The sequence below is a fragment of the Theobroma cacao genome, chromosome 9 (genome assembly GCF_053813885.1).
Source record: "Theobroma cacao isolate CCN51 chromosome 9, ASM5381388v1, whole genome shotgun sequence".
NCBI lineage: Eukaryota > Viridiplantae > Streptophyta > Magnoliopsida > Malvales > Malvaceae > Theobroma > Theobroma cacao.
Genome location: NC_142647.1, coordinates 531609 through 546385, shown reverse-complemented (window position 1 = coordinate 546385; position 14777 = coordinate 531609). Strand labels below are relative to the sequence as shown.

The following is a 14777-nucleotide window of genomic DNA, read 5'->3' as shown; positions in this document are numbered from 1 at the left end:
TGTAATGCTTTAAGTAAGTCAACGGATTAGATCCTAGAAAAAGACATTTGCTGCTACACAACTTATCAAAATCAAAACTACTCCATGTTTATTCCAGTTAAAGCTTGAAATTTCTTCTAATTATGAGTAGTGGAATACTACTATACAAGATTTAATACTGACAATCTTCCTAATATTTTCCCTATGGCCAATAGGATATGTAATGTTTTTTCCTTCTAACAGCCAAAGAAGGGGGCCACCAGCTGCCTCAATTTTCCTAGCCTGCCTGTTTGACAAATTAAATAAATGATTGGCAACTGAAGAAAGCCATCCACCAATTGGAAATTGACAAATTAAACTAAACAACTTCGATGTCTGACTTTTTTGTGTATAGTTTGATTTGGTCAAGGTAAACCATCGATAATAAAATAAGACAAATCCTATCTTTAGGCATCAGATCGACATGTCCCCCATGTCCCACTCCTTTAACTGAGGAGGTTGGAGCTACGTTTTCATTTTATTTATTTAATTATTCACTCTTCAGTCTTGAGTTGGTGCTGCTAACCAGACAGTCATGCCTCTAAACTATCCATGCTACCCCCCAAGGAAAGTGAATTAACAAGAAATATGTACTTATCCTTTACACCTCACTTGCATAAACTTTTAGTTCTAGCATTAAAGTATAGAATAGCAAGAAAATTCCGTGCAATGAAACTGCCAAAGTCAAAGGAGAAGATCGAAAGGGTTAATTCCCCGCAGGGTTTCTAATCCACTGGGATTCTTCCCATGCAATTTCTTCAATTGTGGCTCTTCTAGTCTTACTTTTCATCCACTTTAAATATCAACATCTTCTTGTGAAGACCCGACCGTGCTCAAAAGTTTACATTAAAGATGCAGAAAGCTACCACAGTAACCAGCCCTCTTCTCCATTTTTTCTGCCTTGTGATCATTTGGTGCAGGATTTGGCTGATGCACGTGGTTGTTGCACAAAACAGCAGTAGCATCCCAGTTAATGTGGGGGTGGTTCTTGACTTGGACACAAAGCTTGGCAAGACTGGGTTGAGCTGCATCAACATGGCCCTCTCTGACTTTTACGCCACTCATGCTTCCTACAGAACCAGGCTTGTCTTAAACCCCAGGGACTCCAAGGGCGTTATTGGCGCCGCTGCTGCTGGTACGTGTTTCCTCTTTCACCTCTCTCCTTACCCTCCTTTTCTTTTTCATAGAAAAAATAAATTCGAATTTTGAACTTTAACTCGTCTGATAAAAAAGATAACAATCAATGGGCCGAACCAGAATTGTTTCTCTCTTTTTTGTTTTATTCTCCTCTTTTAACTTATTTTGAATCATTTCTCTTAAATTTTCTGTTAATGGTTAGCTTCTTACATGACCAATGATGGCGTGGTATTTTTATTTTGTTTTACCTGTTTAATCCAATGCTCCAAACAAATAAACTATCATAAAATGTTGATAATAATGCATCGGAGATTAGGAGTTATCTGTGCAATTTGTAATGAAAACCATATGTCTCTAAGACATAACAAATTTGACAATCTCTTTATTTTCTTTCAAAAGAGGAGGGAAGATCGTGACTCGGAAAATTGTAGATATATAGTTCTCTTCAGATCCTCCTTCTGCCTAGTTTAACACGAAACAAGAATATCAAATGATTGACTGTTCAGTGAACGGTTAACTTCATTAACATTATTTAAAAGCCAAAACATATACTCTACTTAAAATGTGTATAAATGTTTATGTATAGACACCAACAATCAGAATTTTGACAACCCTCTTAGCCCCTTCTCTTCCTAATAAAGAAGAAGACTGTTTTCCTCTCAAAATTTTCTAGTTTCCACTATTAGAGCTTATTTAAATATGAGAGAAAAATGGGTTAAACAAAGACAGCTAAGATTTTGAAAAAGGAATTTTTAAAAAAAAAAAATACATATATTAATGTCTTAGATTATGTAACTGAAAATTTGCCTTCAATTTTTATATAAAAAAAGTTATAAACATTGGACTATGAACTCGAGGCTAGCTGTATAGAGAATATTTGATTTGAAACCTATTAAAATATTTCTACTAGTTTATCTTGAAAATGACTTACGGAAAGGGAAGTATGTGTATATTGAAAAAATAGAGCGAGTAGTCAGAGCATACATAATATAGGATTATTCAGCTACAGCAACTATATTGAAGTCAGAATTTTGTTTGCTTGGCACACAGCTCTTGACTTGATAAAAAATGTACAAGTGCAAGCAATCATAGGGCCGCAAACTTCAATGCAGGCCAATTTTCTTATCAATCTCGGAAACAAATCTCAAGTTCCCATCATTTCATTTTCGGCAACAAGCCCTTCTCTTACCTCCCTTCGAAGTCCATACTTTTTCCGAGCTACACAAAATGACTCATCTCAAGTGAAAGCCATTAGTGCAATTGTTGTAGCCTTTGGATGGAGAGAAGCTGTGCCAATCTACATAGACGATGAATTTGGAGAGGGTATTATACCTTACTTGACAGACGCCTTGCAAGGGATCAATGTTCGTGTCCCATACCAAAGTGTCATCCCTTCACCAGCTAGCGATGACCAAATTTCAAAAGAGCTTTACAAGCTATTGACGATGCAAACAAGAGTGTTCATTGTGCATATGCCACCATCTCTCGGCACCAGGCTTTTTGCCTTAGCGAAAGAGGTTGGAATGATGAGTGAAGGTTATGCTTGGATCGTGACAGATGGAATGACTAATCTTTGGAGTTTAACAGACCCTCCAACCATCGATTCCATGCAAGGGGTTTTAGGTGTAAGGACTTACGTTCCCGGAACAAATGAGTTAGAAAATTTTAAAGTTCGATGGAAAAGGAAATTCCAGCAAGACAATCCCACCATTATTAATGCTGAGTTGAACATTTTTGGACCGTGGGCTTATGATGCCACTTTTGCACTAGCCATGGCAATTGAGAATGTTAGCATGGGAAACTTCAGCTTCAACAAAACTAATGTTTCTAGCAGTGGAACAGATCTTGAATCTCTCGGCGTCTCACAAAATGGTCCACAACTTATCCAAGCATTGTCAAGCACTAAATTCAAGGGTCTTACTGGAGACATTAATTTTGTTAATGGACAGCTACAATCACCAGTTTTTCAGATTGTTAACGTAAATGGAAATGGGGAAAGAAGAGTCGGGTTTTGGACACTAAAAAGTGGACTTGTAAAAGAATTGAATTTGGCAAACAGAAGCACTAATTCTACTCATAAGCCAAATCTTGGCCCCATTATATGGCCAGGGGATACCACCTCTCCTCCAAAAGGCTGGGAGATTCCAACAAATGAGAAGAAGTTGAGGATTGGGGTTCCAATGAAGGGTGGTTTCAGTGAATTTGTTAAAGTAACATGGGATCCTAATTCTCATACAGCTACTTCAGTCACCGGATATTGCATAGATGTTTTTGATGCTGTAATGGCTGCAATGCCTTATGCTGTTACTTATGAGTTCATTCCCTTTGCAACACCAGATGGCAAGAGCGCCGGGACTTATGATGACTTAATCTTTCAAGTGTACAATGGGGTAAAACATCTCCTTATCTTCTTTATACGTTGAGTTTGTCAACAGGAATTTTCATTAATTTTTTTGGCAAAAATGAACAGACATACGATGCGGTGGTAGGAGATACAACGATTGTGGCAAACAGGTCACAATACGTGGACTTCACATTACCATACACTGAATCAGGTGTATCAATGTTTGTACCGATCAGAGATAACAGGAGGAAGAATGCATGGGTTTTCTTGAAACCTCTGACATGGGACCTCTGGGTGACAAGTGCTTGCTTTTTCCTTTTCATCGGATTTGTTGTTTGGGTTCTAGAACACAGAATAAATGAAGATTTCAGGGGACCCCCTTCGCATCAAGCTGGCACGAGTTTCTGGTTCTCCTTCTCGACCATGGTGTTTGCACATCGTAATAATTCTTTCACCTTCTCTATTTACGAAGTTGTACTATTTACTTCAGATTGTTTACTTTCTTTGCTTCTTGGATTGTAATTGCAGGGGAGAGAGTTGTCAGTAACTTGGCTCGATTCGTGGTAATAATATGGTGTTTCGTCATCCTCATTCTCACCCAAAGCTACACGGCTAGTTTGACTTCACTTCTAACTGTGCAACAGCTCCAACCTACGGTAACTGACATACAAGAGCTCTTAAAGAAAGGGGAAAAGGTTGGTTTCCTGAAAGACTCCTTTATCGAAGGAATCTTGAAGGGTCGGTTTAGATTTCCTGAATCCCAGCTCATAGAATACCAGTCCCCGGAAGAACTTCATGATCTCTTTACCAAAGGAAGTGCCAATGGTGGGGTTGTTGCTACTTTGGACGAAATTCCTTATATGAAGCTCTTTCTCGCCAAATATTGCTACGAATATACCGCAGTCGAACCAAAATTGAGAACTGATGGCTTCGGTTTTGTGAGTTCTCTCTCAATCTCTAATCTTTTCTCTAACCATATGGGATGTTTCTTTGTGATTATACTATTTTGCAATTTATAGGTCTTCCCTAGAGGTTCCCCTCTTGTAGCAGATGTTTCTAGGGCAGTCCTAAATGTTACTGAGGGTGAAAAAATGAATCAAATTGAACAGGCCTGGTTCAATAAGGGAAGCAGTTGTCCTGACCTCAACACTTTGGTTTCTTCCAACAGTCTTGGTGTTGAGAGTTTTGGGGGCTTGTTCCTTATTGCTGGAGTCGCCTCAATATCAGCTCTAATCATATTTGCAGCAATATTTTTTTATGAGCAAAGGCATGTCTTGTTGCATTTTGATTTTGAAACTCCTTTCTGGAGAAGAATTCAGATCATGTCAAGAATTTTCGACCAAAAAGACCTTAGCTCCCATACTTTCAGAAAAAGTGAACTCGAAGACAAAAGCAGAAATGATAGTGTTCATAGTATTAGTGTTGCAGGAGACTCACCAAACACTAACTGCCCACCAAGTCCATCAAGCTACTCAAACCAGACAGAGCCAGACTTTGTGTTCTTGGCAGATCAACGAAGAGTAGCTGAAAATGGTGATATTACCCCAAGCGTTACAGCTTCTCCGGAGATATTCCCTTTTCCTGAAAGACATTCTATTGAGCTTGGTAACACTACAAATGGGCCCAGAGAATAATTGGTGTAGATATTCCCCTTTGCTCCAGTGACAACGTCGGTAATGAAGAATATAAATTGATGTACAAGTTAGAGTTAAAGCATGCATTAACTTTATCATTTTGTTTTTTACTATGTATTTTGCTTCATTGTACTAGTTATTAAGAATATTATACCAGTGTTTATAAGGTGTTTTAGTGCATGTTTTAGTTAATAACACTTGTACACTTTGTAAACAGGTGTTAACCATATGATGCTTGTATATATATATATTATCTGTTTAGTAATTAATGAAGCATCTTTCCTTCTCCAGCTTGCTCTATGTTTTTCCTTTTTCTACAGAACAGTATATAATACTATTTTTATCATTTTTTTTTAGCTTCATGACATGATATCAAAGCAGATAACCAATCTGTGAGCCAATTAAAACCTCTTTCTCACTCATCACAAGTTTATTCTTCATCAAAATGTCAAACTACGCCCATTTTCAATGCCTCTAACTATCTTGTTTGGGCCATTAGAATGAAAGCATTCTTGAAAGGTGTCAATCTATGGAATGCAGTTGAAAATGAGACAGATGTACCAGCATTGAGAGATAATGCCACACTAACATAGGTGAAGCAATATGAAGAGGATATTGCAAAGAAATTCAGAGCCTTATCCTTCATACACTCAGCTGTTACAGAGTCCGTTTTCAGCCTGATTATGGGATGTGAGACAGCAAAACAGGGTTGGAACAAACTTGAAGAAGAACTTTTGGGGTCTGCCATAAACAAGCCAATTCATCTACAGAACTTCAGAAGGCAATATGAACTTCTGAGGATGAGAGAAAGTCAGACTGTGCAAGAATTCATTAATGCAGTGATGAAGCTGGAAAATCCAATTCGACTGTTGAGAGAGACTTTATCTGATGCTAAGGTTGTGGAGAAAGTCCTTACCAGTTTACCTAAAAGGTTTGATGCCACAGTTTCTTCTTTGGAACAAGTGAAAGACATCTCACAGAGCTCTATATCAGATTTGGTGAATGTTTTAGAAGTTGATGAATAAAGGAAAGTTGCTAGGAAAAATGAAAAAGCTGATCTTGCCTTTACTATTTGAATGAAGGGAAAAGGCACATGCAGAAGCTTCAACTAAGAAATATGTGAGTGAAGTCAAGGATAAAGAAAGAGGAAACTCACAGGGAAGAAAAGTTCAGAACAGGATAACAAGATTCCCTATTTGTCCCCATTACAAGCAAAGGAGTTGCACGGAGTCATATTGTTGGTTTAAGCCTGATGTAATGTGTAATGCATGCAAATAGTTAAGTTGTTTCTTCGACTATGACTGAAATAATGACGAGGCTTAAACCTTTTTTTTTTTTTGGAAAATTAAAGATGGTAAACTTCATTAACAAAAGGGAAAATCCCATATACACAATGAGCAGGACCTTATTGGAAGTCTGGCTTACAAAAATATAGCCAGAAACAACCTGTAACTATACAAAAAAAAGTGCTCATATCTCCTTAGCAGTAAATCGCATCCTAAAACAAAAATAGGCAAAATGATAAGCAAGAGTAATAAACATGGCCCTCATGGATGTTTACTCCTCTTGCAAATTTGACAAAAGCATGACATTCCCCGGATTAGACATTACCTTCACATGAATGAGAAAGGCAGCAACTCCACACTAAAGCAATAACCTAAAAATCCCCGCAAGCACAAAGTCACAACAACAATTAAGGCTGAAAGCGTAACAAATCATGGACTCTGTCAACCCCTAATTTGGCAAGGATGTCAGCAACCTCATTACTGATCTTGAAATATGCCTGATCTGCCAGCTAGCAACTGCATTTTTGAGTGAGCAAATCTGAAGGATAAGTTGTCTCACCCTTGACGAAGCTTTAGTAGGATCGGACACCCAAGACACAACACTCCTAAAGTCAGATTCAATGATAATGCTATAAGAATGCACCCAGGAGGAGGCTATAAAATGGCCTCTTAAACTGCCAACACCTCTTCGAGATTGGCATCACCCTAACTAGCATTCTTTGAGAAGACGAGCTTGACAGCCCTTGTGTCGTCGCGTAGAACCCCTCCAATCCCAAGATGCGTCGGACAACCCCTAGCTGCCCTATTGGTATTGAACTTGAACCAACCCTTGGGTGGGCACTCCCAAACAACCTTGGACTTAGTCATCTTCCGTGAGATAGTTGCACTGGAATTAAGCAGTTACAATATCAGTGATGGTGGCTTAACGTTTTTATATATAAAAAAAATAATATTGAGGTTTGTATTTGAGAAAACTTCCAAGAAATAGCACTATAGGTATATTTAGTATACCATCAATGTATAATATTTATATATTATTATTTAATTACATAACATTACTTTATAAATGTGTAAAGATAAAAATTTAAAAAAATTTCAAAATATATATTTTTAGAATTATAAGTATTCATTTTTTAGACTACTCAACCTTTAAATTTTTTTTATTAATTATGTGAAAATATTTAGTTCATTAATAATACATAAAATCTACATAATAACAATGGGCTAGGCACATATTGTTCCTTTTCTTGCTATCTTTCTTATCAAACATTTGATACTCAATAAAATTTACCTTTGATTAAGAAAAAAAATTAAAATCTAGGGATTGAAAATATCAAGATAATCTATAAGTAACTCATAGAATGGTCCCAAATACATATGCATGGTTGTTTCTAAACATGCCAACATTTGCTCCAATTTTTAACGGATGAATATGTTGGCTGATTAGTACATTCGATTAAATAAATAATCATGAAATTGGGGAAAACTTTTAAAAAATTGAGTCAGTATCGAAAAATTTTAATTCAAATTTTTCATCTACACCGAATTTTCCAACTCAGGAAAAGTATGCTTGATTATTGAGATTATTAAAGATAAAGGTCGTTATCAATTCCTTGTTCAAAGTCAAAGTGAGTCCCTAAGATTGGAAGTCAAGCTGGTTAAGCGGGTGCTAGACTCGGGGTAAAATGGAAAAAGGATAAGGGTAATATATATATATATATATGAATTTTTTTTTAATTGAGAGAGAGGGGATTCAAACTTTGCTTTTTAGGTAAGGGGATCATGCACCAATCAATGAGTCAAATGTTTAGATATAGATATATTTGCCTATGATGGTGTAGAGGATGGAAGAGACAATATAAAATCCTAGTTGAAGATGTTTAGAGTTGTGGTTGCATACATAAAATAAGCCATATGATTGTGAAGCAAGTGCAAGAAAATAAAATAATATGGAGCAATAAGAAGGAAGGAAAAACAAGGATAGAAGAGGGAGGCGTTTGGTTTCCTGGAAAAATCAGGAGACAAAATGTTTCCTTAATTAATTAACAAGACATGAGGTCAAAGCTTTTGCAATAGTTACTTCATATCCTTCCTAATTAATACTATTACTTTTTCATTATTATAATTTTTAAGATAAATACTCTCACTTTTACTTTTAGTCATAACTCCAAGCGGGTTCATTAATTTTTAAAATGAATACTTTATCTTAAAAAATATCTTCTCCTAAACACATAGGTCTAGCCATCAATCAACTGTTAATATTTCTATTAGTTTGATGACGTGACAATATTAAAAAGATAATTTTACTTTTTATTAATTTTAAAAATTATTATATTAATTTTTTTGTAATTTTTTTTTTTGCCAAAAGAAGTCGAGGAGCTTCTAGGGTCCTAAGGAGAACTTGATCGGTGTTCTTGTCGTCGACTGATCATGTTGTTTGAAAGAAAAAAAAAAAGAAAATGTGTTTTAGTCATTTTATAATTTTTATTAACAATATTTACACTTTTTAGATAAAATGTTCATTTTGAAAACTAATAGACTCGTCTAGAATTATGATTAAAAATTAAGAGAATAACAGTATTTTACTTTATTTTTTATTAATTTATACTAATAGAGAAGCAGAGGATTTTAGTATAAAGTAAGTAGAGAATCTTTCTTTTTTAAATTGACAAATATACTCCAAGTCATGATTAATTTAATAACCATTGCTTAATTTGCCTCAAATCAAATGCTACTTGTGGCCTTTCATTATCAATTAAGAGTCCCGAGTTTTCAGTCCCATGTTTTCCTTACACTTTCCTGGAAAAGAAGCTGTATGATGTAATGTTTTGAGTAATTAAGTCATTGATTAGATCCTAGGAAAGGACATTTGCTGCCACACAAATTGATTGATTAAGTAGGCTACTCAAATTCAACATTTTTACAAGACAAAAACTTTTCAAAGAAAGAAAAATTGGCCTAACTTGGAAAATATAAATCCTGAAATGTACTAGTAAAATACAAAGGTAAGATAAGTAATTTTAGTTTCATAAAATGTTACTTTACATGTCTTTAGTTTAACTTCTCTTTATATTTTTGGCACAATATTAAATAACTCAAAACTACTCCATGTTTTATTCAAGTCAAAGCTTGAAATTTCTTCTAAACATGTGTAGTAGACTACTGTTTGGGTTACTTGTTTCCTGGCAGTCGTCCTGATATTCCCCCAATGGCCAATAGGACATGTAATGTTTTTCATTTGTGTTTTTTTTTTATTCAACACCCAAAGTAGGGGCCACCAGCTGCCTCAAATTTCCTTGCCTGCCTGCTGACAAAATATACGATTGGAACTTGATGAAAAGCCATCCACCAATCTCTGACTGACCGTTATTTCCCTTCCAATAGAATCTTCGTAGGATACAAATTTGGGGGAGCAGAATTTCTTTTCTAATTAATTTGAGAGCAACAAGGTGATGTCGATTTTTTTTTTGTCTGTATTTTGATTTGGTCAAGGTAAACGATTGATACTGAAACAAGACAAATTCTATCTCTAGGCATCAGATCGACATTGTCCCACTCCCTTATGTAAGGAGGAGGAGATAAGTTTTTTATTATTATTTAATTATTCACTCTTCAGTCTTGAGTTGTGCTAACCATATCCTTCAGAATTTACCCATGCAATTTCTCCAATTGCGGCTCTTTTATTCATCCAGTGTAAATATCAGTATCTTCTTGTGAAGGCCAGACCCTGCTCAAGAGCTTCAATGAAGATGCAAAAAGCTACCGCAGTAACCAGCCCTCTCCTCCATTTTTTCTACCTCGTGGTCATTTCGTGCAAGGTTTTGTTGATGCATGTGGTTGTTGCACAAAACAACAATAGCATCCCTGTTAATGTGGGGGTGGTTCTTGACTTGGATACAAAGCTTGGGAAGATTGGGTTGAGCTGCATCAACATGGCCCTCTCTGACTTTTACGCCACTCATGCTTCCTACAGAACCAGGATTGTCTTGAACCCCAGGGACTCCAAGGACGTTATTGGCGCCGCTGCTGCTGGTACGCGTTTCCTCTGTCACCTCTCTCCATGTGACTTTCCTTTTCCTTTTTTTCAGAAAAAAAAAATTGATATATATGAAAAACTTTTAGAAATCTTAACTTTCAACCTTAATCAAAACATCCAACAAGTCCCTATATTTATGTATTTTGTTCAATTCAATCCCTATATTCAAAATCGAAATAATTTAATATTTTGATTTTGAGAATTTTTTCAATTTAATCCCTCTTTTAACAGCATTCAATTTTTTTTGTTAAAATGATGATATCAGCATTGATATCAACGATGATGTGGCACCCATATGATGATGTGGCATGCCATGTGGCACTAATATGTTGATGTGACATTGACATGCTAGCGTGTCAGTGCCATGTGATAGATTAAAAAAATTTTAAAAATTTTTTGTGTCACAACATAGAGATTAAATTAAATAAAAATATATAGTACATGAATTAAATTGAATAAAATTGAGATGTTGAAGGACTACATTAAAAAAATATTTAAAAATACAAATATTTAAGTAGATGAAAGATATACTTATAAAGAAGTCAAATATTTAAGTGGAAAAGATTTACGGTATTAAAAAATATATATAAATATTTACTTACTTGATTATTTGATTCTCAAATATATATATTAATTTATCTTTTTTATAAAAATTAAGTTTGAATTCTCCTTCTATAAAATAAGTTTGAAAAAATTTTATATATAAAATCAAATTTAAATGAATAACTTGTATTATATTGAAATAAAATAATATAAAAGGGCTAAATATATTATATCTTAGATTTTGTGACTGATCAATTTGCCTTCACTTTATATATATATATATATATAATTTTATACTATGAACTCGAGACTAGCTGTATCGAGAATATTTGGCTTAAAATCTATTAAAATATTTGTACTAGTTTATCTTGAAAATGACTTAAAGAAAAGGAGTGATAGGTATTATTACCATAGAGAAGTATGTGTATATTGCAAAAATATAATTGGCACGAGACATATGTAGATTTAGTTCACGAGTAGTCAGAGCATATATAATCTTGGATTATCCAGCTACAGCAACTATATTTAAGTCAGAATTTTGTTTGCTTGACAAACAGCTCTTGACTTGATAAAAAATGTACAAGTGCAAGCAATCATAGGGCCGCACACTTCAATGCAGGCCAATTTTCTTATCAATCTCGGAAACAAATCTCAAGTTCCCATCATTTCATTTTCGGCAACAAGCCCTTCTCTTACCTCCTTTCGGAGTCCATACTTTTTCCGAGCTACACAAAATGACTCATCTAAAGTGAAAGCCATTAGTACAATTGTTGTAGCCTTTGGATGGAGAGAAGCTGTGCCAATCTACATAGACGATGAATTTGGAGAGGGTATTATACCTTACTTGACAGACGCCTTGCAAGGCATCAATGTTCGTGTCCCATACCGGAGTGTCATCCCTTCACCGGCTAGCGATGACCAAATTTCAGAAGAGCTTTACAAGCTATTGACGATGCAAACAAGAGTGTTCATTGTGCACATGCCACCATCTCTCGGCACCAGACTTTTTGCCTTAGCGAAAGAGGTTGGAATGATGAGTAAAGGCTATGCTTGGATCGTGACAGATGGAATGACTAATCTTTGGAGTTTAACAGACCCTCCAACCATCGATTCCATGCAAGGGGTTTTAGGTGTAAGGACTTACTTTCCCGGAACAAATGAGTTAGAAAATTTTAAAGTTCGATGGAAAAGGAAATTCCAGCAAGACAATCCCACCATTATTAATGCTGAGTTGAACATTTTTGGACCGTGGGCTTATGATGCCACTTTTGCACTAGCCATGGCAATTGAGAATGTTAGCATGGGAAACTTCGGCTTCAACAAAACTAATGTTTCCAACAGTGGAACAGATCTTGAATCTCTCGGCGTCTCACAAAATGGTCCACAACTTATCCAAGCATTGTCAAGCACTAAATTCAGGGGTCTTACTGGAGACATTAATTTTGTTAATGGACAGCTACAATCACCAGTTTTTCAAATTGTTAACGTAAATGGAAATGGGGAAAGAAGAGTTGGGTTTTGGACACCAAAAAGTGGACTTGTAAAAGAATTGAATTTGGCAAACAGAAGCACTAATTCTACTCATAAGCCAAATCTTGGCCCCATCATATGGCCAGGGGATACCACCTCTCCTCCAAAAGGCTGGAAGATTCCAACAAATGAGAAGAAGTTGAGGATTGGGGTTCCAGTGAAGGATGGTTTTCATGAATTTGTTAAAGTAACATGGGATCCTAATTCTCATACAGCTGCTTCAGTCACCGGATATTGCATAGATGTTTTTGATGCTGTAATGGCTGCAATGCCTTATGCTGTTACTTATGAGTTCATTCCCTTTGCAACACCAGATGGCAAGAGCGCCGGGACTTATGATGACTTAATCTTTCAAGTGTACAATGGGGTAAAACATCTCCTTATCTTCTATATACGTTGAGTTTGTCAACAAGAATTTTCATTAATTTTTTTGGCAAAAATGAACAGACATACGATGCAGTGGTAGGAGATACAACGATTGTGGCAAACAGGTCACAATACGTGGACTTCACATTACCATACACTGAATCAGGTGTATCAATGTTTGTACCGATCAGAGATAACAGGAGGAAGAATGCATGGGTTTTCTTGAAACCTCTGACATGGGAGCTCTGGGTGACAAGTGCTTGCTTTTTCCTTTTCATCGGATTTGTTGTCTGGGTTCTAGAACACAGAATAAATGAAGATTTCAGGGGACCCCCTTCGCATCAGGCCGGCACGAGTTTCTGGTTCTCCTTCTCTACCATGGTGTTTGCACATCGTACTAATTCTTTCACCTTCTCTATTTACGAAGTTGTACTATTGACTTCAGATTGTTTACTTTCTTTGCTTCTTGGATTATAATTGCAGGGGAGAGGGTTGTCAGTAACTTGGCTCGATTCGTGGTAATAATATGGTGTTTCGTCGTCCTCATTCTCACCCAAAGCTACACGGCTAGTTTGACTTCACTTCTAACTGTCCAACAGCTCCAACCTACGGTAACTGACATACAAGAGCTCTTAAAGAAAGAGGAAAAGGTTGGTTTCCAGAAAGACTCCTTTATCGAAGGAATCTTGAAGGGTCAGTTTAGATTTCCTGAATCCCAACTCATAGAATACCAGTCCCCAGAAGAACTTCATGATCTCTTTACCAAAGGAAGTGCCAATGGTGGGGTTGTTGCTACTTTGGACGAAATTCCTTATATGAAGCTCTTTCTCGCCAAATATTGCGACGAATATACCGCAGTCGAACCAAAATTGAGAACTGATGGCTTCGGTTTTGTGAGTTCTCTCTTAATCTCTAATTTTCTCTCTAACCATATGGGATGTTTCTTTATGATGATACTATTTTGTAATTTATAGGTCTTCCCTAGAGGTTCCCCTCTTGTAGCAGATGTTTCCAGGGCAATCCTAAATGTTACTGAGGGTGAAAAAATGAATCAAGTTGAACAGGCCTGGTTCAATAAGGGAAGCAGTTGTCCTGACCTCAACACTTTGGTTTCTTCCAACAGTCTTGGTGTTGAGAGTTTTGGGGGCTTGTTCCTTATTGCTGGAGTCGCCTCAATATCAGCTCTAATCATATTTGCAGCAATATTTTTTTATGAGCAAAGGCATGTCTTGTTGCGTTTTGATTCTGAAACTCCTTTCTGGAGAAGAATTCAGATCATGTCAAGAATTTTCGACCAAAGAGACCTTAGCTCCCATACTTTCAGAAAAAGTGAACTCGAAGACAAAAGCGGAAATGATAGTGTTCATAGTATTAGCGTTGCAGGAGACTCACCAAACACTAACTGCCCACCAAGTCCATCAAGCTACTCAAACCAGACAGAGCCAGACTTTGTGTTCTCGGCAGATCAACGAAGAGTAGCTGAAAATGGTGATATTACCCCAAGTGTTACAGCTTCTCCGGAGATATTCCCTTCTCCCGGAAGACAGTCTGTTGAGCTTGGTAACACTACAAATGGCCCCAGAGAATAATTGGTGTAGATATTCCCCTTTGCTCCATTGACAACGTCGGTAATGAAGAATATAAATTGATGTACAAGTTAGAGTTAAAGCATGCATTAACTTTATCATTTTGTTTTTTACTATGTATTTTGCTTCATTGTACTGGTTATTAAGAATATTATACCAGTGTTTATAAGGTGTTTTAGTGCATGTTTTAGTTAATAACACTTGTACACTTTGTAAACAGTTGTTAACCATATGATGCTTGTATATATATTATATGTTTAGTAATTAATGAAGCACCTTTCCTTCTCCAGCTTGCTC

The 14777-nt window shown here is 36.2% G+C and overlaps 3 protein-coding genes across 3 annotated transcripts; all 3 read left to right on the top strand.

Annotated features, from left to right (window-relative positions):
• Positions 1-731: 731 nt before the first annotated feature.
• LOC18587653 (glutamate receptor 2.7-like) lies at positions 732-5423 on the top strand. The gene is made up of 5 exons (XM_088810428.1): positions 732-1153; positions 2206-3545; positions 3626-3938; positions 4028-4437; positions 4519-5423. Exons 1-5 carry the CDS (start codon positions 871-873, stop codon positions 5131-5133), a joined length of 2961 nt encoding a protein of 986 aa, XP_088666554.1. The 5' UTR covers positions 732-870; the 3' UTR covers positions 5134-5423.
• Positions 5424-5816: 393 nt separating this feature from the next.
• On the top strand, positions 5817-6158 carry LOC148760606 (uncharacterized). The gene has a single exon (XM_088810303.1). It carries the CDS (start codon positions 5817-5819, stop codon positions 6156-6158), a length of 342 nt encoding a protein of 113 aa, XP_088666429.1.
• Positions 6159-10013: 3855 nt separating this feature from the next.
• On the top strand, positions 10014-14769 carry LOC18507111 (glutamate receptor 2.7-like). Its single transcript, XM_088809439.1, has 5 exons — positions 10014-10451; positions 11556-12895; positions 12976-13288; positions 13378-13787; positions 13869-14769. The coding sequence occupies exons 1-5, from the start codon at positions 10163-10165 to the stop codon at positions 14481-14483; spliced, it is 2967 nt and encodes a 988-aa protein (XP_088665565.1). The 5' UTR covers positions 10014-10162; the 3' UTR covers positions 14484-14769.
• The last annotated feature ends 8 nt before the right edge of the window (positions 14770-14777 follow it).